The sequence below is a fragment of the Ciconia boyciana genome, chromosome 4 (genome assembly GCF_034638445.1).
Source record: "Ciconia boyciana chromosome 4, ASM3463844v1, whole genome shotgun sequence".
Lineage (NCBI taxonomy): Eukaryota > Metazoa > Chordata > Aves > Ciconiiformes > Ciconiidae > Ciconia > Ciconia boyciana.
The window spans coordinates 47,925,451-47,949,363 of NC_132937.1; the positions used below are offsets into that span (position 1 = coordinate 47,925,451).

A 23,913-nucleotide genomic window follows, 5' to 3' on the forward strand; every position below is an offset into this window, starting at 1 on the left:
TGTGCTTCCATCTACCATAGCAGCTTACAGAAAGGCAAAACTGGCTTATTATGAGTCAGGTGTGATTCAAAGGCATATTTTACCTGCAATGCAGAACAAAGCACAAAAGAAAAAAAAAAGCAGATGTATGAAAAACATTTGTAGGTTTAAAAGCAGAATAAGGCATGTAGCTGAATGTTAAAATACAGAAGTTATCCCTTTAAAATTATGACAGCATGTTCACTCAGGGACAAGTCCATGATTTGGGATACATGCTTACTGCAAGACTCAGTAATAATCCAAGTCTAACTATATGAAATGTCTCATTTCACAACATGAAACTCCACAGGAAGGTAACTCTCATGCAATTTCCATAGCTACTAGTAAAGACAAAGTTTCTCTCTTGAGGACCATACTAGTCAAATTGTGACAGATACCACTATACTGAATTTGGCAAGGGATGCAAAGAAAAATAAGAATGGCTTTTACAGGTAAATTGGCCAGAAAAGGAAGATTAAAGAAAATGTACCCCCTGTGCTAAATAAGACAGAAGAGCTGGTGACAAATGACATGGAGAAGGCTGAGGTACTCAACAACATCTTTGCCTCAGTTTTCAATGGTAAACTATCTTCCCACATCTCTCAAGCCCCTGAACTTCAAGGCAGGGACTGGCAGAATGAAGTCCCTCCCACTGTAGAAGATCAGATTCAAGACCACCAGAGGAACCTGAACATACACACGTCCATGGGACCCAATGAGATGCATCCCAGGTCCTGAAGTACTGATGTAGTTGCCAAGCCACTCTCCATCATACCTGAAAAGTCATGGCAGTCAGGGAACGTCCCCAGTGACCACAAAAAGGGAAACATCACGCCCATTTTTAAAAAGGGTAAAAAGGAGGACCCTGCAAACTACTGACCAGTCAGCCTCACCTCCGTGCCCGGTAAGATCATGGAGCAGATCCTCCTGGAAGATATCTTGAAACATATGGAAGACAGGGAGGTGACTGGAAACAGCCAACATGGCTTCACCAAGAGCAAATCATGCCTGACTTATCTAGTGGCCTTCTACAATGTAGTAACTGCATCAGTGGACAAGGGAAGAGCTACAGATGTCACCTACCCCAACTTCTGTAAGGCCTTTGATACATTCTTGCCACTAAATCGGAGAGATATGGGTTTGTCAGATAGACTGTTAGGTGGATAAGGAACTGGCTGGTTGGCCTTCTCCAACAAATTAAAGCCAATGGCTCAATGTCAAAGTGGAAATCAGTAACGAGTAGTGTCCCACAAGGGTCCATACTGGGACCAATACTATTTAATACCTTCATCAGTGACATAGATAGTGGGATTGAGTGCATCTCAGCAAGTTTGTGGACGACAAAGCTGAGTGGTGCAGTTGATACACCAGTGGGAAAGGATGTCATCCAGAGAGACCTTGACAGGCTTGAGGAGTGGGCCCATATGAACCTCACAAAGTTCAACAAGGCCAAGTGCAAGGTCCTCGCCTGAGTCGGTGAAATCCCCAGTATCAGTACAGACTGGGGGATGAATGAATTGAGAGCAGTCCTGCAGAGGAGGACTTGGGGGTACTGGTGGATGAGAAACTGGACATGAGCTGGCAACGTGCACTTGCAGCCCAGAAGGCCAACTGTATCCTGGGCTGCATAATAAGGAGCATGGCCAGCAGGTCGAGGGGGTGATTCTCCCTCTCTACTCCGCTCTAGTGAGACCCCTGGAGTACTGCATCCAGCTGTGGGGTCTCCAGCTCGAGAAAGACAAGGACCTGATAGAGCCAATCTAGAGGAGGGCCACAAAAACAGTAAGAGGGCTGGAACACCTCTCCTGTGAAGAAAGGCTGAGCTGGGGTTGTTCAGCCTGGAGAAGAGAAGGCGTTGGGGAGACCTTATTGTGGCCTTTCAATATATAAAGGGGGCTTATAAGAAGAGTGTAGGTTTAGATTCAATATAAGGAAGAACTTTTTTATGATGAGGGTGATGAGACACTGGGACAGGTTGCCCAGAGAAGTGGTGGATGCCCCATCCCTGGAAGCATTCAAAGTCAGGCTGGATATGGCCTTGGATCAAGCTGATCTAGTGGAAGGTGTCCCCGCCCATGGCAGGAGGGGTGGACTAGATGATCCTTAAAGGTCCCTTCCAACCCAAACCATTCTATGACTCCAGCATACATAGCTCACAGATTGGTTTATCAAAACAATAAATGATCCTTATGCACACTGATCAGAAAAGCTGAGTCAGCAAGCGGCTAACAAAAGGAGGTCTAGTTCCTGCATAGTTTCTGTAAAGCATCCCTATCATGGTTAAAAAAAAAATGTTTTAGTCTCTGGAAAACAACTTATTGAGAAAAAAAGAGAAGTGTTATTATTGGTAAGGAAGATGATCTGACCTTTTCTGTTCATGGCTGATGACACCAAACTGGGAGGTGCTGCTGACTCTCTTGAGGGATGAGAGGCCTTGCAGAGGGATTTGGATAGACTGGAGCAATCATCAGTGACATGAAAGTGACAAGTTGAAATGCCGGATTCTGCACCTGGGATGGAGCAACACCAGGCAGAAATATAAATTGGGAGAGGAGAGGCTGGAGATCAGCCCTGCAGAAAGGGACCTGGGGGTGCTGGTCGACAGCAGGCTCAATAGGAGTCAGCAGCGTGCCCTGGCAGCCAAGAGGGCAAACCGCATCCTGGGGTGCATCAAACACAGCGTAACCAGCCCGTCAAGAGAGGTGATCATCCCTCTGTACTCAGCATTGGTGCAGCCTCACCTTGAACACTGTGTGCAGTTCTGGGCCCCACCATTTAAGAAGGATGTGAAGGTCCTTGAATGTGTCCAGAGAAGGGAAACAAAGCTGGTGAAAGGGCTGGAAGGCACATCCTCTGAGGAGCGGCTGAGGACTCTGGGCTTGTCTAGTTTGGAGAAAAGGAGGCTGAGGGGAGACTTCATTGCTCTCTACAGCTTCCTGAGGAGGGGAAGGGGAGAGGGAGGTGCTGATCTCTTCTCCCTGGGATCCAGTGACGGGACACGTGGGAATGGCTCAAAGCTGTGCCAGGGGAGGTTCAGACTGGACATGAGGAAGCATTTCTTTTCCAAGAGGGTGGCCAAACCCTGGAACAGACTTCCTAGAGAGGTGGTCAATGTCCCAAGCCTGTCAGTTTGGACAATGCCCTTAACAACATGCTTTAACTTTTGGTCAGCCCTGAAGCGGTCGGGCAGTTGGGCTAGATCCCTTGTAGTTGTAGGTCCCTTCCAACTGGAGTAGTCTAGCCTAGTCTGTTCTGTTCCAAGACACTCTTTTCCCTGTATACATAAACACAGCCTAGCAACTGACACTGTCACACCCCTACTGTAATCCACGCTTCTCTTAGAATACAGATTGAAAGCTTCACTCAGTCTCTCCTTTAAGGACAGCGGGGCCCTGCCGCTATCACTAAGCGAACAGCCTGGCCTGAAGACTGGAAATGACACTCACTCCTCTGCTTAGTTTTCCTTAAGACAGGCAGGGATCAATGACCGACAGCACGGTCCGCAGGAACCTGCTCCCAGACACCACTCCCCGCTGCGGGGCCAGTGCCCTGGTGCGGGCACGGCGCTTCGCTCCGGAGGTCACTGCCCGCCCGCCGCGGCGGGGAGGACTCGCACGGCCCGGGGAGGACTCGCACGGCCCGGGGAGCGGGCTGCTGCCAGGCTGCCAGGCTGCTCCCAGCCGGCTCCGCTTGCAGGGACGTACCGGTAGTCCTGACCTCGTGACGCTCCAGGGAAAAGCGCGCAGGCAGGCAGAGCAGAAGCGAGGGCAGAGGCGACGGCCACCGCTCCGCTGCCACCCGACCCGCCTCTCCGAGAACGGCCCGCCGCGCGCTCGCTGTCGCGACAGGGTCGGCCTGCTGCACGACCCGGCCTGCTGCCACCGCCAGGCCGCGCCAGGCCAGGCCCGGCCAGGCCGCGCCGCGCTCCCAGCAGCCCGGGGCGGCGAAGGACGGTGCCGGGAGCGACCCCGCCCAGGGCCCGCCCCTCGCCCTTTGACCCCGCCGCTGTCCCAGCGCTTCCTGTTCTCAACCACGTGGGCGCGGCGGCGGCATGGCGGGCGGCGCGGCGGGCGAGGCGCAGTGCCTCAGCTACGCGGGGTGCAACTTCCTGCGGCAGCGGCTGGTGCTGGCCACGCTCAGCGGGCGGCCGCTGAAAATCCGCAAGATCCGCGCCAAGGAGGAGGACCCCGGCCTCCGCGGTGAGCGGGGGCACCGGCACCGGCGGCCGCTGGAGGAGGAGGAGGAGGAGGGAGGAGGAGGAGGAGGAGGAGGAGGAGGAGGAGGGAGGTCGGGCGCAGGGGGGCGGCGGAGCCCCGGCGCCGCCTGCGCCGCGGGCTCGCTGCCGGGCGGGGCAGCCCCGCACCGGGAGCGGGGGCAGCCGCGGCCCCCTTCCCGGCCGGCCCCACCGAGGGGGCGGGTGCGGGGCGTCCCGGCTGCCAGCCGGCGTCCCCCCGCGGAAGAGCTCTCCCTCCCCTGCGCGCCCCGACGCCCGGTGCGGGCGGCGAGCCGCCGGCGCTGTCTCGGGTGGGGCTGGCGCACGCGGGTGGCGGGCGTGGGAGGGGGAGGCGTGGGAGCGACGCGGGGCGGGGGAGGCGGCCGAGGCAAGGGGCTGTCACCGGCCCGCCGCGTCTCGGCGGGCGCCGGCGCTGCGCGGAGAGACCTTGTGCCGCGGCCGCCCGGCTCCCCGCGTGGGTCCGCGGCGGCGCCTTTCCCCCGACAGAGCGCACCGGGCGACGGGGGCGTGCGCTGCCCCGCCCGGGCCGCCCCGGGGGGACGGGGCCCGGGGGGAGGGGGCTGGCCCTGCCGCCCCGCAGGGCAGCTCGGCTCGCTCCGCGCCTGGCGTGAGGCGTCGCGGGTGGGAGCGGGCGGAGATGCCGAGGCGGGGCTCGAACGCGGCGGCCGGGTTGTGCGGGAGCCTCGCTGACGGCCCCGGAGCCGGTTCGTGTCTCTGCGGAAGCGGCTCTCCAGTCCCGGGCCGCAGAGCTTGCTGGCTCTCCGGGCGTCGCTGCTGCCGCGCACCCCGCGTCGCGGTCTGCTTCTCCGTGGGAGCCCAAGTTCCCACAGCTTTAGTGGGGCAGGTTTTATGCGTTGATTTTTGTCTGGGTTTTGCCCAAATAGCAGTAAAAGTGAAAGAAGTGAAATCCGTTTGCTCCTCGTTTCTGAAAACCTCCGGCACTGCGGACACCTTGGAGGGAAGCCTTGCGTGGGGAGCACCCTCTTTGTTCCTGTGCTGGGCCTTGGCACCCCAAAGTAAACTTCCTCATTTAACTGAAGTGAGAAGACAGTAGGATAGAGATTGAGGGAGAAACATCATTGCGGTGTTCAGTTATTTTTTTGGGCAAGGTGTAAAGTTCAGAACAGAGGTAGGACCAGCAGAGACACCATTCTGCCTCCTGAGGAGGCTTCAGTTTATAGCTAGAAATTCTCCTCTGAAACTGTCAAAACATTCTTGTGTGCCTGACTTAACCTTTACAGTGACCCCAAGTATTTATTATTATCACGGGATGTTTGGTGGTGGTGAAGTTTGTAGGCTTTGCCACATTTTTTTAAGAGGTGTTTGAATTGCCTTTTTCAAGTAGGGGTTAAAATGTAAACTGTGACTGTAACAGAAAAATAACAACAAACCCTAATTTGTGTTGGTGATTCAACATGCAGTTCTCTCTGCCTTTCGTGACTGGAGGATTTGCAATGAAAACTCTTCGACAGGGTTGCTCTCCAAGACGGAAATGTGCATTGGCAAGGTTGCACTCTTGCACTGGAAGAGGTCCCAGTGCTGTCATATGAACTTTTAAGTGTAGAAATTATCATAACAGGGAGCAGAATTAGCATTGTGTGACTGGGACATCAACTGTATTATGCAAATATTAACAAACTGTAATTCCTGCAGGTAGCGCTTTTGTTTAAATGTTTATTGCATCGTAGAAGCTTATATAGAAAGAAAAACCTGATTACTGTTTAAGAAGTAACACAGGGTTATTGCCAAGGAAGTTCTGCGACCTACCAACCGGTATGCCGGTGCTGTTCGTCCTTAAAACTACCTGGGTTTTGAAGACTGCATATGTTCACATATTTTCACTCATACTGAGCCTGTACCAGCTCGGGATACCTAAATACTAGAACACTAGCATACTCCTCCCTTTTTTTTTTTTTTTTTTTTTTTGGTTAAATATGCTTGTCCTTTCCCATGTCTGTGAGCGAGAGTCCACACAAACAAGAGAAACTGAGGAATTAGTTCCACATGAACTGCTACAGTGTACGCAGTGAGCAAGAAAAGAGGCGATAGGGAGATTTGTGTTTCTCTAGCCTTTATTCTGTCAATGACACTTTTGTGTCATTGGAAATGGAAAATTTGAAAGTCTGCAGGTAGCTAATTGTGTTTGTGGAACAGCTGTGCAGCAGCAGCACTTCACATCTGAACATCCCCCTTCTTTTAAACTAAAACTTTTACAGAGAATAATGGGAAGCTGTTATTAGCTTGTTGTGCTTAAATGTACGGGATCCTGTTTGCCAGGATTTGTGTGTTTTGCTTTGTAGTGAGCAAAATGTAAATTGTCAAAGGTTTCATCTTGGGCTTGAGTGATCCCTCAGGCCACTATGATCAGAAGTGTGAACTTGTATCACTCGTTGCGTGACAGAGAGGGGAGTGTGGCTAGTCCAATGGTCACATCTGGGGGCATCTCAATTGATTTGAGATGCCTGTAAGCATGGAGGCTCAAATTAACATCTCTATTTTTATAGTGAATTGCCTTTTCTCATGTGGTAGAATTATACCACAACAAGTTGAAGAGTGAGGGTAGCCTAACTCGTGAAAGCAGAAAAGGGAAAATGTACAAGTATGGTGTTGAAGTTTCTTATTTTTTCCAGGAATAAATTTAAGGAACTTCAAAATTCTTTGTTCTACTCCTTAGATTTTGAAGCAAGTTTTATTCGCCTGATTGACAAAGTGACCAATGGCTCTCGGATTGAAATAAACCAAACAGGTGAGATCTGTTTTCTCTTCTTCCTCTGTTCTGGTCTTCCAGGCTCTATCAGTTGCTGCAGTGAAACTAAAGTTTTGGCTTGACAGAGGTAGGTGTTCAGATATCATTGACTGAGAAGATCAGAAATAACTATGCTGAGAAGTTTTGTAGGAATTGATTGCATGCAAGAAGATTAGCACGCCACCATAGTGCAGAGAGTTAAGGAAACTGTATTGCTCAAGAATTAAAATTAGTATTTTGTTTGGTATGCAGGATTTCGTAGTGGGGGAAGGTCCCTCTGAACCAGAATGGATTTTTGTAGAAGGCAAGGTTTGCCTTCTACAAAGGCAAACTTCTGAGCAAGACTGCTTGCCTAGTCATGCGCAGAAAAGGGATTGGTTTGAGCGAGAAGCATCCCACACAAAAATCTCATCTGGTGGTTCTCCTCTTCTTTTTTTTTCTTTTTTTTTCTTTTTTTCTCTTTTTTTTTTTTTAAAGCATTATGGTTGATCAGTAAAGCAGATGAACTACCACCGAGACAGTGATGACCTGATGGTCTGGTGAAGATTTAGCTGCTGTGGGGGAAAATAAGTGCTTGTATCAGCATTTTGGGGATTGCCAAGAAAGGGGAAAGGAGAAATGATGTGCAAGACCAACACTCATGTGCGTTGGCCCATTCATTAACTGCAGACATAAAAACAGCATGCTGGAAGTGCCACCATCTTTCATAAATTCTTCTGTCTCCAATTTGCCTGTATACGTCATTGCAAAGTGTCTTTATGCTGTAGTAATGGCTAGTGTGCTGACGCTGCTGTCATTTGGTTTGCTCCCCTGGCGTCTTCCCCAGGTACGACCCTGTATTATCAGCCTGGTCTTCTGTACGGAGGCTCCTTGGAACATGACTGCAGCCCCAGTCGTAGTATTGGCTACTATTTGGAAAGCCTGCTGTGCTTGGCACCTTTCATGAAACATCCATTGAAGATTGTCCTGAGGGGAGTAACGAATGATCAAGTAGATCCTTCGGTAAGTAATACAATTTAAGTACCAGAGAAGGATATTTTTTTTTATCCTGGGGGGGGAGGGGGGAGGGGGAGTATTAGGAAGAAGTGTCTAAAACGTTGCATTTTTATCATCCCTCACATCCAGAAGTATCCAATGTTACTGCCTCTGCCAGCAAACTCTCTGAATCAAACAAGCATGTGCTAAACTGTTCCCTTTCTGCATCACACTGCAAACTGCAGTTCGTAATCCACCTTTTGACTTTCAGTTCTGTACTGCTTCTGTCTTCGCCCCTGGAAACTCCCTTTAAATGTGATGTGAGGTCCTGCCACTGGTGCGCTTCTCTTCTCTCAGAAATTAGATGGGTTGGTTCTCCTACCCCACACATGTATTTATTGTAAAAAGAGGAAATTGTCTTTAGAGTGTAACGAGGAAGGAATCTTTTTCTTCTGTTTGATGCTGGACATAATTATACCAATGCTGCTGTGAAGCCTTCTTTCTGTTAGAAGTCACATGACAATTATGAAATTACAGTAGCAAAAACATGTAATAACTCTCTGATTCTTCAGAAAGACGCTGGAAGGTATGGTAGGTCAAATGACTATGAAATGCTTGCCTTAATTTCTGTTACTGCTGATTTACAGTCCTTTGTTTTAACAGTGGTGTTACAAAAATGAGCTATGGGTAACGTGGGATTAAAACACTGAAGTAATGGTTAGTGGTTATGCCATTTTTTTTCTCAAAAAAAACCAAACCCAAAGATAATGGCTTTTGGAGAACAGCACTGCTTTTTACCTTTTGATCAGTGATTGTTTCCTCTGAGTAGATTAAGGAGACATGGTCATCTGAAAACTTACCCAGTTTAAATGAATACAAATACTATGAAGTAGAATTGCAGATATTAGACGAACCTCTGAGTCCTGCTGGTATTTACGGCTTTCAGCTGTGCTGCTCTTGTGATGTAAAAAGCTTCTCACCTGTGGCTCTGAGACGCCCACATGAGTCAAAGGATGATTGAAGTGAGTTACACACAGCACTGCTAAAAAAAAAAAAGGGAAAAGAAAAAAAGTAAAATGGGAAGGTGTTTTGCTAACCTTTCAGTCACCGTGATTAAAAGTACTTAATAGAAATGGTAAGTAGTAAGAATCAAAGAAGTCTCTTTTGGTTGACTGCATCTTTTTAATCACAGTGGAGAAATTCTTGAAGAATTTGGAGACAAAGGACAGTCCAGTCTTAATGTTGCTTTCAAGTAAGTCTGGGCAGTCATCTAAGCAACTGAGTCTTGATTATGGAAATTATCCCTTTTCAGGCATCAGCCACATGGGCCAATAGAGATTAAATACTTTTAGTTGAAATAGATGCAAAAATTTGAGCCAATTAGTTTGCGCTTGAAGGGGCCTTGCACTGGCCAAAGCTCAGACACAGACAGGTGTTGGCATACATCAGCTGAATCACAGTACCTGATGCTAAGTGTAAATAAAATGCAGATGTGCGTGCTAAGGAATTATACCTTAAGTTCGTTGTGCTGTAGAAGCATAACTGTAGTTGCTGTGACTCAGCTTGTGTAGTAACTTTTAAAGTGGCAACAACTGAGTACCAATTCCTAAAACTGGTTTAAACCTGGTTTATGTCTGCTTAACTTGCCTGACTAAACATTAAACCTGGTGAACACCAATAAACTACTTTAAGGAGTTTTACAAGGTGTTTTGTATAGCATATGGCTCTGCAGGTTGCTGAGACTAAAAGCGCAAGTTTAAGTGCTTCCCTAAGCAATTTATGTGCTTAAGTAAATGGAAACTTGGTTTTAAATTGGTTTGGTCTTTTATTTTCAGTAGGCAGAAAGTCTTTAGAAACTGGGTGAACATTTATTACCTATGCTTGCCCAAAAAGGGATGCTTAAATTTGTCTATCCATCTGTACAATTTCTGGCTTTCCAAGGAGAAGCTGGAAAGGCAAACCAATGTAAATATATTGTGGGTAGTTTTAAATGGGCAAGGAGCTTTCCCCACTGCTCCTCATGTAAGAAGCTCTCCATCTCAACTTAGGTACAATAGGCAAGGCACCTGCTCATCTGCTTTGGAGAATTTTTATCGTTTTTATTTGTAAAAGGGATTTTGTAAACATGAGTCTTTACTTTGGAGCTAAATGAACTCTGTGGTATGTATTCTTGCACGAGTGTATTCAACATCTGTCATCTGCAGATAGATGTACAAATTCACATATGTGTGTGAGAAAATACATATGTACATCCACACACGCATATATACACACATATGATCCTGTAGCATCCCCTTTGTGCTTGAAAGGAGACGGTAGTCCTGCCCGTCCTCCCTCCATAATTCCTGCTTTCAGCCACATGGTCCTGCATACTTCAATACCCTGGACACTTTTCAGAGCCTTTCCTAAGCCAGTTCAACTAATTGGCAAAATGGCAGAGAGCTGTACCCCTGCATTTTCCCATGGAGGCATCCACGAGGTAGGGAGCAGGAATTGTGCAGCCAGAGAAGTGGGACTTTTCCCTCATGGTAGCGGTGAGCAAGGTAGGCTGACCCACTGGGCTTTCTGAAATCCGCTCTCAGCACTGAGCTCTCAGCTTTTACACAGCCTCGAAAACATCTGTTGGATGTGATTGCTGTGTTGTGGTTTTGAGGGTGCTGTTTGCCAGAGACCCCCTTGTCAGGAGGACAAAAGGGAACACGGCAGATCTCCTGCTGTGGGGAGAGTGGAAGTGGTCAAGGCGAGAGTAAGGGTGTTTCTAAAGGGTGGCTTGTGGAAGGAAAGACTTCAGCCGAGTTCAGTGAGGCACAGGTCAGGCTGAGTTCCTGGAGTATAAATAGTGTGTGTTTATGTTAGCATTTGTTTATATACATTAATAGCCCTCCAGTGGGGTGCAATGGAAAGCTCTTTGACAGCTGGCGGCATTCTGAAAGAGTACTGTGGCCACTGAAATACAGGGTAATGTGCACTTGCTCCAGGTTGCACCGTGGTGATAATAGTGGGTGAGCCATACAGTGAGTGAGAGGGATACTCCTTTGCCTCACACTTCTCAGGAAGAGACGTGGCTTTGGAGTACCAGCCTGCACCGTTCACTGGCAGCCTACATTTGCATTGTGTTTTTCTGCGCGACGACTGGTGAGACCTGACCGTGGGTAGCTTGTGGGACAAGCCATGTGGGACTGGCATATAGAGTTGAGGTAGTTTCAAGTTTCTCTCTATAGCAAGTATGTATGTGGGGGGTGTCTTTGTAACGTGCCTTTTTGACGGGAATGGAGGTGGCACGCAAATGATAGGTCTTGTTTTCCTTTCCTTCTCTACGTTTTGTTATTCTGACAGGTACGTAGTGCTGCAGTAACCTCGTTTTACAATAATCATTCTTAATGTTTGGGTTTGCAAGTGTTAAAGGTTTTTTTTACAGCTATGCCATCGGACGTTCAACTCAAATGGCTTTCATGCTGGCATGAGACTAGCATATGGAGTTTTGACTTGGGAGCAATAATCTCCAATGTTAATCAAAATTCAGCAGTTGTCTGTAATCCCAGGAAAACGAAGAATTTTTTCCTCCTGACTTTTCTGCCCTTCTTTTTTTACTTCCTAAACTCTGATTTCGCACCCCCCCCACCCCCAGTCCAAGTCCTTGTCCCCAAAACATAACGCTGTATGAATGGCAGGGATAAATTTTCTTCTGTGGAGTGCTAATGGCTATGCAGGCCAGCTAATGCTTGCCCCTTTCCTAGGTAGCCATGTGCTATATGGTCTGTGTCTCTTTTTTTGCAGCTTTCCACTAGCTAAGGGATTCTACAAACTACTAAAAGTTGTTTTTCTTTTTTTCTTAATTGTTGTAGATTTCCGTAAAGGAAAAAGGGTTGTGTTTACACTAGTCTGTGAACAAGCAATGTCTAAGCAAGTTGTTGGCATTTGTGGTGAGGTATGCCTTCGGTTGTATTTGCTTTGGTACAACTTGGTGTTGTGTTGTGTGCTCTGGAGATGGAATAACTGCCCTTCAAGGGGAGCTGAAGGATGGTTTTATGGCTGAGTATAGGCATAAAACCTAGAGACTTGAAATATGGGTTTAGGTCTCAGTTCTGCTACCATCTTGTGATTTCCAGTGAAGTACTTAACCTCTCCTGCCTGAACTCCCACTCGTCTGCTAAGCAGAACAGCCTTTTCCACTTCTTCAAATACTGCCCATTACCTTCTGTAGGCTGCAAATTTGGAACAGAGACAGTCTCTTATTCTGTGGCTGTCTGGTACCTGATAAGTATCGTGCCTGGAATTTGTCTGAGGACTGGAAACTATGACAAGTCTTGAAATTTTTGGAAACAGACAAACCAGACTCAAAATTGATACAGCTTCCTAATGCCGGTGTAACGTGCTTTCTCCAGAGATACAGACTTCAGTGCAGAATTGCAAAGTGGAAATGGAGGAGGGAAAGGGAGTTCCTAACCTACACAGTGAAGGTTTTCTTTTTTTATTGATATATTTTCTTTCCTAAGAAAGAGGGAGAAAGATTGTGTAACTTTAATGTGAACCAGATCAGCTTGTTGAAACTTCTACCAGTGGTATTCATGTGTGTCTGTGTGTGTGCACATGCATGTTAGTAAAGGTTTTTGCTCTAAATGTCAGATTTGTGTGATTAATGAGTACTACTGAGGGGCCAAATTAAGGTAACCTGACTGTAAAAAATATAAAATACATAAATATAAAAAATTAATCATTGGCTTACTGGGGTTTTTTTAATCAAGACATTCAAATATTGATCTACCATTAAAAACAACACCAAATGCCTTGCTGTAAGAAAGGAAGTATGTTGGCCAGCAGGATTTGAAGAATGAGAACTGCAGCATACACTTGTAGCTGCTCAGGTAGCTCTAATAGGTTGCTCACAGCTTTGTAGGTGAGGTATGTGCTACTGCTTGGTCAGTGGCTTGCACTCTCTGCAAAGCACAGAGAATGAAGCTCAAGAATTGTGGATTCTGGCTGAAGGCATGGGAAGGAGAGTGCTTTTTTTCCTGCCTCCTCAACTGCTGTCCACCACATGCCTGTTTCCTTCATCTGAATTCAGTTCATCTTTGGTGATGCTGTCCTGGTCCTGTCTCTCCCAAGCTGCTTGCCTTGGGTAACTCCCTGTGCTGTTCACTGCTAAATCATTTTGGTCACCTTCAGCAATGCTACTGAAGTTTCAGCAGAGGGAAGAAAACAGTATTTCAACAGAAGTTATCTAGAAGCTTCCGTTTCTCAGAAACAGATGAAAAGAAGTTCTTTACAAAAGGATGAGGTTCTTCCTCTCAAATCAAGGGCCTGCTCCAAAATGCAAGGGTTCTTGCAATCGTCATTTATTTAGCTGTAGGAATTTTTTAGCAATGACAGAAGAATATAATTTTTTCAATATCTGTGTTCAGAGAAACAAGTGAGCTGTTTTAGCTGAACCATAATAGAAATAAAAATCAGGCTGAGGAAGAAATCCAGAATAAGAAATTCCATCTCCCAGTAATTTGTTCTAGCAAATTTTTTGAGTAATGAGATACTATGGTAGTCTAAGAGTAGCCAAAGCTCTCTATGCTGCATTCCCATGTCTTCCCATAGAATACCTAGTATGGAGAAGTCTTGTCTTTGTTAGGCACCTCATAATGCAATGATTTTTAAATTATTGACTTCTGTGACTTCCAATAAAGAGTCTGCTTTTTTAATTCTGTGTTCTATAGGTTGATGTCCTTAAGGCAACAGCCCTACCGCTACTGAAGAAGTTTGGAATTGATGGTGAAAGTCTGGAAATCAAGGTAAGACAATTTGTTCCTTTATTTTCTAGCACATGTTGAAATGATACTTTTGCAGAGCTTCACGGGGCCATATGGTTGCTGCTGGTATCTGTCTCTAGCAGATAACCTAGTTGTAGCTACACACATTTCTAAAATTACCTCTTGTTCTTGGCACGTTTTAAATGGCATACCAGCCACACAGTGATTGAAGATGTGGTAGAAGAGAGATGCAAAGGCTACAGGTAGAGAGGGTAAGGAAGAAGCAGTGACTTTTCTTGGTCTCCGAGAACTCTGCAAGCTAAGAAACCTTTTTGCTTTCTTGTTTCTCTTCAGTTAATTTAATTTATTTTTCCTTCCACTTGCTCTTCCTGCCCCATGCTTAGGGCTAGGGAGTAATAGTAGAATCTTTTGCCTCCTTCACCGGTAGAGGAGCCGGATCTGTGTTTGGGTGATTGAGGTTTGCTTCCAGTTTGGAAAATACAGGAAATAAACTTTTCTTTAAAGACTACACTCTTCACAGGCCCAATAAATCTGGGTGTAGAATAGATTTTTTTTTTTTTTTTAGGTTGGAGAAAGAAACGATAGCCTTCCAGAGTTAAGAGTGCTCATTTAAAATGTGTGAAGGCCCTACCTGCACTACTAGTCTTTGCTTGCTGTGCCAAGCCCCCCTGCCCCAGGTGCCTCCCCCCACCCTGCCCACAGCCCAGGACCCCATGTCATCCCCATAGGACTGCCAGCCCCTGCTCCAGTGGCCCTGCAGCAGGGCCAGTCTCCAGCTCCCCACAGCCCTGCCCTGCCTGGCATGGGCACCCTGAGCCAGACCCACGCAGGGGCCCATGTCCCATCCCCGTCCTTGTGGACGGTGGCTGGGGCGGTGGGACAGGCTCGGGCTGGCCAGGCCTGTTTGTGGGAATGAGTTCATTCTGGTCACCCATATACATACTAAGCATCAAACACTTCTAGACCTTCTTTGGCGGTGAGGTACAGATTTGCTATTAGACCAGTCTTAAGCCAAGGTTGGCTTCCTGCTAAAGGTGGTAAGTTTTTGTTTTGTTGGTTTTGTTTCGTTTTCCATTGAGAAGCCATGCCCTACTGTACTTGAGAGAGAGGAGGAAAAATAAATCAATTTTTGCTTATAGGTTTGGTGCAAAATCCATTTCTGCTTTTAGGATGTCTTTTTCTCGCCTGTGTTCACATAGTACCACTACTGATAACATTTTATTATATGTGAAATGAAAGCTATCCTTTTTAAGTGTGTAAGTACGTTCTCTGTGCTCTTTACTAACCTGCTTTTTTCCTCCATTATTGTTTCTAGATCAACCGGAGAGGAATGCCTCCCAAAGGGGGCGGAGAGATAGTGTTTGCTTGCCCAGTGAGAAAGGTCTTGCAGCCTATTCAGTTCACAGACCCTGGCAAAATAAAGCGCATCAGAGGAACTGCGTATCCTTTTTTTTTTTCTTCTTTTAAATGAGTTTGCCTTAAAAAAAAAATGTCTCCCAACTTGAAGTCACAGAAGTGCACCCCTGTTGCTGAGCATGTATCCCAATAACGCAAGGTGACATTACACGGAGGTGTCACACAACTAGATTTCAGGACCGTGTCTCAAAACGGCCGTGTTCAGAACATTGCTGTTCAAAAAGCATCAGTGGACAACTAAATAAATTTAAAACTGAACAGTACTATTTAAAATCTTTTTCAATAGCAAGAAAAAGTTAAAATACCTTCCATTGCATAATGTAGCAGCACTAAAAGGAGTCTTACCTTGTGTGTAAATCCAGTAGTAACAAATGTAGTTTTGCTATGCATTGAATAGGTAGCATCTAGGCTATTAATGAGTCTAGCAGGTTGTTGGATGAGAGCTTAAGTTTTAGTTCAGTTTACACCTCACTGCACACATGTGAACTGGGCTTTTTGTTGTGTTATGAGAAGTTTGTTAGCTCTTCACCTTCAGTAGTACCATTAGAGATGGAAGTGGAGGAGGTTTTACTTCCGCACAAAGATAAGGACACAAAATATTGTTGTGGAGCACTCACTTTTGCAAACAGAACTCCACATCTAGTTAATGTTTTGTTTGGGGGTTTTTTCCTTTATTTTTCTCTTGTGGTTTTTATTTAGTATCTGTCATTAATCTGCTGTCACCATAGAAAGAAGGCAGAAATCCCTTACAGGCAAGGTATACTAAAGGTTGTATTTCATGAGCTCCTGCTCTCTCTTGAGCATTGGCCAACTTGTAGTTTAATTTGTGATTATGAGAGTCCCAAACACCATCTGGCTTTGATTACTCAAAAGGAAAGCAGGAATGGGGGCAGGTTTCCTGCCAGAGGTGTAGACTTGCAGCCTGTTCCTCCTTTTACTTTATGGAATGCTATCATAATTGTGTGTGAGAACAGCACGCCTTGACTCTGTTTCCAACTGCGGCATTTGGATGAGTGCAGCATTGCGAAGTGAGAGCAATTTTACTGGGTGCATGTGCGGTAGAATAGCAAAGGAAGCAGCTCAGTGTGCTTTTGGTGGTGTTTGTCATGGTCTTTCCATGAAGAAAGTAATTCTTTATGCCCCCATCCACCTCTGCAGTAAGTACTTCAATTCTCTGTTTCTGTGTGAAGGAGGAAGCAATGACCATAGCTTTGGTGCCATCTTTCTAAGTTGACATTAATACACAGCACCATTCTGGGCCACTTTGACTGGATTTGGTCAATGTATGTGAACTACAGTTTTTTTAATTCTACTTTCCTTTAGGTTTTCCTGGGCTTTTTCTCAGGGATAAAGGTTTGCCTTTAGTAAGCCTGGTGAGAGGCAGTCTCATTTTAGTTTGGCCATTAAGTGTCCTTCAAGCCAGTAGAAAGCAAAACATCTGGAAGGATAAGTGCTTAGGTCTTTTATATGTGCATTTTTGTCCCTTCAAGATTCAACTGAGCAATTCTGCTTCCTCACAGCTGGGGAGCTTGTGTTGCAGCAACCTTGTATAGTCATCCAAAATACTGAGTGCACTAACTGTGCAGAATGATCAGTTTTCTGATTATTATTTACTGGTTTTGCTCTTAAAATCTTAAAGCTTTTGGTTTACCTACTCCACAAGAGCATGCAATAGAAATTTGTAAAAAAGGAAATTCCCTTCTGCCAGCTGGGAGGTTTGAGAGTGTGTTGCTCTGCATTGCTATCTGCATGTAGGTGCAGATGGGCGGTTAAATGTGCAGAGCATGAGTCTGCATTATAGTTGGGATGGAATTTGGAGCACACTGTGCTTTGTACACTTGAAGATCTGTCAGGAGTATCACTGAAGCAGCACCTGAGTAAAAGGGCACAAAGGCAGTTCATCTCTTGTGTACTGTGAGGAGGTGCGTTGGGGTGAGCAGGAAGGTGGTAATTTCTTCAAGGTACATCAATTAAAAGACTGTGGAAAGCACTTATGCACGTGTGCTTCTTTACAGGAAAATGGACCAGTGCTCATGAATGGGGATGTATCGGACACAAGCACATTTTCTGAAATAATGCATTGGGACCTCTTGGCCACTTTTGTCAGTCTCTGGTTTAAATTTCTTTTGTGACCACAATGAATTCCTTAGCTCAGAAATGTAGATACTCTGTCAGAGTGTCACCACAGATGGCAAACAGAATGGTGGAATCTGCAAGGAGCATCCTGAATAAATTCCTCCCAGATATTTATATCTACACGGATCATATGAAGGGGGTCAGCTCTGGAAAGTGAGTATCCAGTATTTACAGGGAATGGAAATGTAATTCTGCGTTTGTTCATCTGCTAGGGTATTCTGATCTGTAATTTTATTGAGTTTTAGACCACGATCTTCTATTTTGCAGAAATAAATATTCCTCACACGGAAAAAATTGAATGATTCACTAGATACATTTGTTTTACTCTTGGTTCAGGGATAGAAGTTGTGTATTTTCTTAAACAAGGATTATAATACACCGTTACTGCCACTAAAGGCAACTTGAGCTCTCTTCAGTTTTAAACCTGTTGCTTTGAAGTGAGATTATGATCAGAGGTGCCATGCTATGTTGTGAAAACTAGCATTCAAACTTGACTGTACACCTTCTGATGGAAATGGTAGTATTAAGGATGGGACCAAACTGTTTTAGAAAGTGTTTGAGCTGTATGGGTTGTCTTCTGCTTTACCATTACATAAATAGCTGAAAGAGTGTCCTTTCACGAGCGAGGACAGGAAAATTGAGTCATTAATTTACTGTACTTTCACATATTTTGTTTGCCAGCAGAACACAGAAGTGATGGATGTGATTCAGACAATTTTACTGGTATCTGTCAGCTTTGTTGTCCTCTTGTCACTTTTCGTTGAGGTTGAAGGAGTTCTGGATAACTAATTTATGTCTTTTGTCTCTATGCTCAAATCCAAGTATGCATATTTTCTTTCAGTGTTTCTACTTTTCGAAATACTACCTTAAAGAAAACTTGTTAGGTTTGCAAGTTTACAAATCTAACAATTGTTGGCTCACTTTTAAGTATTTGTCCTGTTTTTCCAATCCTTCATCACATTTAATATCCCAGGTTAGTAAGTCTTGTGGCTCCAGACTGTTAACAGTGATCAGAATTGCAAAAACTTTTCTGGGAGCTGTGAGTTTTTGGGGTCTTATTTTGTTTTTTATCTGTCTGTAAAGTGGAAAAGTCAAATGAATTGGGGCAGCAGCATTACATTTACTACTTGCATGGGTAGCCCATTGTTGTGGTTTAACACCAGCCGGCAAGTAAGCACCACGCAGACCCTCGCTCGCTCCCCCCTGGTGGGATGGGGGAGAGAATCAGAAGAGTAAAAGTAAGAAAACTCGTGGGTTGAGATCAAGACAGTTTAATAGGGAAAGCAAAAGCTGCGCACGCAAGCAAAGCAAAACAAGGAATTCATTCACTCCTTCCCGTGGGCAGGCAGGTGTTCAGCCATCTCCAGGAAAGCAGGGCTCCATCACGCGTAACGGTTACTTGGGAAGACAAATGCCATCACTCAGAACATCCCCCCCCTTCCTTCTTCTTCCCCAGCTTTATATGCTGAGCTTGACATCATATGGTATGGAATAGCCCTTTGGTCAGTTTGGATCAACTATCTTGGCTGTGCCCCCTCCCAACTTCTGCACCTGGCAGAGCATGGGAAGCTGAAAAGTCCTTGATTTAGTATAAACACTACTTCGCAACAAGTAAAACATCTCTGTATTATCAACACAGTGTTCAGCACAAATCCAAAACATAGCCCTATACTAGCTACTATGAAGAAAATTAACTCTATCCCAGCCAAAACCAGCACACCCATGCAGAGGGATAAATAATAGCATGGGAAGAGGAACTGAATCCCTCTCCACCTTGCTGGTGCCTGTGGCTTTCTGGTGCTGCTGTGCTGTCACATTCAGCATACTTATGGCACCAGCTCTATTGCAGCATACCTGGTGCTAACATTGTGCCACTCTGGCAAAGCTTTTTAATTGCCTGGTTCCCAATGCTTGTGTGTGTGTGTATGTCTTGGCAGGACAAGGAAGGAAAGCAATATGCCTCGTTGTTACCAATGCTGCCTCTGGTGATGAATAAGACCAGCAAGGACTAGTTCAGCCCATCTGTGCCCAGCCCAAACCAAGTCCTGATTTCAGAATATAAAGCATTGAACTATATCCCTTCCACATTGCTAAAAGCTTCAGGGAATACATTATTTGAGCATCTTCTGCCACCTATAATGTCTCTGTGAACAGAAACTTCCCAGTTCTGAGTATCTGCAGCAAAAAGTTTGTGCAGATGCTTCCTAATACTGTCTGCACATACCTGAGGCACCAGATGATTTTAAGTTTTACTTAGGCAGATTGCCACATGCTACTGAACACTAACAAAATCTGCCAGTGGGTATAGTTATTAGAGGATATTTGTCCAAAAAATAGCATCTTTAACACTGTTCTTGTCTTGCTGTCTAGATCTCTACCTCTCTTTCAGGGGAAGGAAAGGAGAAGAGAAACGTCTTTTAACATACCTTCTGTGTTGCTCAGCAAGTGCAGGCAGTTAAATATGGGAGGGAACCACTGATATCTTTTCATTCCAGCCCTACTGAAATGCCTCTGGAGAAACTTGTTTTTCTGGCACTGGGAGAGTTTGTGTGTATTAGTGTTTGAGGTTTGATTTTGTGGTTTGTTGATGTTGGTGACATTCCTTACAGTTTTGGGTCAGTGGGACTATTTTAATTAAAAGTTTGGGTGGTGGAGACAGCAGGAGTCCAGAACTGTGGGAAGTTAAGTTAACCTTGTTTTGAATGGAGAGCTATTGGTGCTCTTCCAGAGCCTATAAATAAGAGGATCTTTTGACTTTTTTTTTTCCTTCCTTACAACTTTCTGATTTCTCAGCAAGCTGTGCTCAGCCATGTGTGACTTGTAGCAAAAATGTTTCTTGACTTGGACAATAGCATTTTGTAGGATCCTAAGCTCTGAGGAGAATAGGGGTTTTTTGTTTCTTTCTTCAAATCATATGGTCAGAGTTCTTACCTGGTTGTAATGATTTGGATGGTATTGAACTGAAAGTGAAAAGAAGCAATTGGAAATACAAGTAATGTGGATCAAACCTTTGTTTAATTCTTCTGCTTGGTGCCATGGCTATGGCCTAATTTTGCTAAATATTGAAGCTTCCATGGAAGGAGCTCGATCCTTAAAGAAAGTTAGTTTTGGCTTTGAATGTCTCAGAGGAGAAACTCCAGATACCTTTGAAATGTTCATCAAATATGAATTAAATAAATGTGAAATACACTTTTTTTTTTAATAGAGGAGGATATTTCTGAGGTTTGGATGTTTTATTCTTTTTCTTTCCTTTTTTCCTTTTTAAAGAGTTTGTACTAGGAATAGCCAGCACAGTGGGTTTGGGGCAAGTGGTACTGGGTTTGATTTTTAAATACTGTTGTTAATGTTTTTTCCACAGTGAATCAAATGTATAGAGCAGGAAATCTATCAGCAAGTCCAGATTCCCAGTATTGTCCTATGAGGGGAGCTGTTTGTGACTTGAGGAGGAGGTTGGCTGGGAGTAGTTCTTGGCTCATTACTTCATTTTTGTCCTTAAATCAAATGCACTTTTTCCCTTTCTTTCAGATCACCAGGTTTTGGCATGTGCCTTACTGCAGAAACCATCAATGGGACTATTCTCAGTGCTGAGCTAGCCTCAAACCCTCAGGGGCAGGGAGCAGCTGTGCTTCCCGAGGAACTTGGCCAGAATTGTGCTAAGCTGTTGCTGGAGGAGGTCTACAGGGTAAGTGGCCAATATGTTTTGTGTGTATAGATGTCAGGGAAGAAGGTAATGACGTACTGGTAAAGGAAGAAGTGGTATGGGGGCACCCTCAAATAGGGTCAGATCCAGAGAAATGAGCTGATGCTGCCAGTGTCGTCTTTATCCAGGTAAGGAGTGGTTTTGAACGGTCCCATTAACAGTGTAATGACTTACTGGGCCACGTTATTTCCCATGTCCAGGAGATGTTACTATGAATGATAGTAACGGCAAATTTTTCTTTTGTTGCTTTCTGTCTACAACAGAATTCAGTTGGCTTTACATGGGCTGTTACTTATTATTAAAAAAAAAGTTGGAGGGGTCAATGCTCTTAAACTAGTGCTTGGAATGGGGCATTATGAGTGAGAGAACATATGAGGAAGAAGAAGGGGGCGGAAGCAGCTAGCCTCTAGTGGCTGCTTTATGGTGATGATGACAAAGTCAGATGTGCTGAGATCTGTTGGTTGTATGAGGAATTGGCTGAATGGTTTGTTGGAAAGGAGCTAGGACAGTGTTTGCATAGGAATCTTAAGTGCATCACAGTCTTCTGCAGCGTTTTGTGTGGGTTGGTTTTTGTTATGTTTGGGGTTTTTTTGTATTAAAATGTTTTTCATTTGTAGTGAGACTTTCAGTGGATGACCAGCTTTCAGTCTTACAAATGATTTGGCAATTAGCATCGTAGTGAGTTTCTGATTTAATAATGAACCTACCTGCTTTTGTTGTGTATCTCCACAAATGTTAAAATAAGCAGCTGTTAGTATTGACAAAACACATTTGGCCTTTAGGAGGCAGTCATCTACAAATTGTACCCACTGTTTTAAAAAAAGTAATTGCTCTGAACTGGAATAACCTGATAGGACTTTGCAAAGTATTAAAAATGCCATTAATGAGATTCTGTATTAGGTAATGTAGTCAATTATAAAAATACCCCTTAACCTCATAAATCACATCCATGCCTGTACTAGATTGTTCATCTGTGCCCATGTTATCTTTTCCTTTCCCTGCTGCAAACCCTTCATCTGTCTGAATTACCAACTTGCCCACTTGTTCCAGTCTTCCATTAATATTTTTTGTTTATTCAGTATATGCACCATGTTGCTCAAGGACTTTCCCTTTCTAACACAGGATTCTTATCTCATAGAAACGCCACAAACAAATATTCTTCCTGGGTACACTCCAGACCCCTTGCGTTTGAAAGTCCAGCATGCATGGAGAATGCAGTCACAACTAGTGACTGAAACATCTGTTTGTTTCTATGATTATGTGGTGACAGGTAGCTATTTTTATTTGAGAGGTGAATTATAAAAGCTTTCAGCTTCCTCTTCCCCCCCCCCCCCAACCAAACAAACCCCCACCAACCTAAAATTTGGTACATTTGTTTCTTTGTGCAAACTTCTTGTAAAACATCTTCAGGTAGTCAGATGATTGGAGGCATCAAAAATCCCATTTCCACATACTTTTATCAGCAGCAATAGGTATTTTTTTCCTTTGAAAACCATCCAGCACTTGACAGATTGAAACTAGTGAGGGAATTTGCCCAGATATTTTACTTCCTTCAGAGTCAGATGTCGGAGAACCTCCAAAATGGGGAGAGGGCTGGAAACGCCTGAACCAGGTAATTTTCTGCTTTAGCCTACTATAGCCATTTGAATGTGATGAGTCAAATTCTGCAAAGCACCAGGATAGTAAGGATCTCAGGACAACAGAAGAAAAAGCATTTGAGGAGGAAACAGGGTCTGGCAAGTCTTTGAATGACAAAGTGGTAGGCCATGAGGTTTCAATGTCTTTGAAGATCAGATTCTGAAGTGAGGTTGTTAGCTGTGGCCTGCTGTGCTACTGCTGGTGCTCCTGGAAGGCTCTTTTATGTGTGGGCCACTTCAGTCCAAGAGTGACTGACAAGTGCTGAGCAGTGTACGGGCTGCTTGTGGTCCTCCACTGCAGCAGCTCATGGTGGAAAAGTTCTTGTTTGTTAGCATTTTTGGCTATTGTGCTGCTTATCCACTGGAGTGCTTGGTCCTTATTCAATGTTCCTGAATTCCCCACTCCCTCTGTCATAGGCAATATGGTGGGGTTTGTTCTGTAGTTTTCAGAATACACACTGGAATTTATATATGACACACATGCTCACACAGCACTAGCTAGGAATTTGGAAAGATGGGCTTTCTCATTAATTTTTTTTTTTTTTTTTGAGCTCAGGTCAGGTTGACCTAGTGTTGACCCCAGAGAGGGTATAAAAACATGTTGCAAAGCGTGCCATGTTTGTTTAGTTTGAAGATACTATTTTTTTAAAGTATCTTTGCCTAGAGAAGGTGTCTAGTGAAACAGTACAAATTTGGGAAAGCTATGCATGGAGCAAGAATAGGTTGCTCTGAAGAGGCACTCTTTAAGTCCCACTCTCTTCACACCAGCTACTCACTGAATACAGGGCTCAAGGGAGAATTTCTCTCCCTGTGTTTAGATCCTCTCTTCATGAGATTGTTTCTCCATCTGTGTCTTTGCCTGTAGGTACTGTGCTGCAGGAGCCAGGGAGGCTTGACCAGAAAAGGGAATCCTGGGAGCATTGGAGATAATTCTCTGTAGAAGAGTTTTAGCTGTCGGGGTCACCCACAAATCTGCTGGTGTTCATTACTGTTTAAAGGGGCCCAGGGACATCTCTTAAAGTGCTTGCTTAATGCTTGCTGTTATGTGAACTTTGCCACCTAGGAAATCTAAGGATATAAGTCCTGCTAAATGGTCCCTTTTACTAAGCCTTCAAAAAAAAATGAAAGTGGTCATATGATTCTTGGAATCAGTGGAGCTGTTTTTATGTAAATTTGTTGATGGAAAGATGTCAGAGCTAATTTACTAATAAGTGATACAGTGCTAATTACAGTGGCCCTAAAAGAAGGGGCATGGAGTGACTGGCTAGCATTGTCTTTACAAATCCATATAT

General features: G+C 44.8%; 2 protein-coding genes across 4 annotated transcripts in view; one reads left to right on the forward strand and one right to left on the reverse strand.

Moving 5' to 3' along the window:
• Nucleotides 1–3,889, reverse strand: part of AK3 (adenylate kinase 3) — a 32,366-nt gene extending 28,477 nt beyond the window's left edge. Inside the window, exon 1 of one of the 2 annotated variants that reach the window (XM_072858721.1) lies at nt 3,723–3,889. Coding sequence is in view for 1 of the 2 variants with exons in the window: in XM_072858718.1 (XP_072714819.1) it covers nt 2,385–2,397 (13 nt within the window). In the remaining variant the exon portion in view is untranslated. Of the gene's footprint in view, nt 1–2,384; nt 2,466–3,722 lie in introns of those variants that run through there. The other variant, XM_072858718.1, reaches the window with a different exon arrangement.
• A 129-nt stretch (nt 3,890–4,018) lies between these two features.
• The window catches only part of RCL1 (RNA terminal phosphate cyclase like 1), a 29,879-nt gene continuing 9,984 nt past the window's right edge, over nt 4,019–23,913 (forward strand). The window contains exons 1-7 of one of the 2 annotated variants that reach the window (XM_072858714.1): nt 4,019–4,217; nt 6,927–6,998; nt 7,825–8,000; nt 13,679–13,753; nt 15,048–15,172; nt 17,312–17,437; nt 20,810–20,966. In XM_072858714.1, the coding sequence (XP_072714815.1) occupies nt 4,070–4,217; nt 6,927–6,998; nt 7,825–8,000; nt 13,679–13,753; nt 15,048–15,172; nt 17,312–17,437; nt 20,810–20,966 (879 nt within the window). In that variant the 5' untranslated portion in view covers nt 4,019–4,069. Of the gene's footprint in view, nt 4,218–4,338; nt 4,543–6,926; nt 6,999–7,824; nt 8,001–13,678; nt 13,754–15,047; nt 15,173–17,311; nt 17,438–20,809; nt 20,967–23,913 lie in introns of those variants that run through there. The other variant, XM_072858715.1, reaches the window with a different exon arrangement.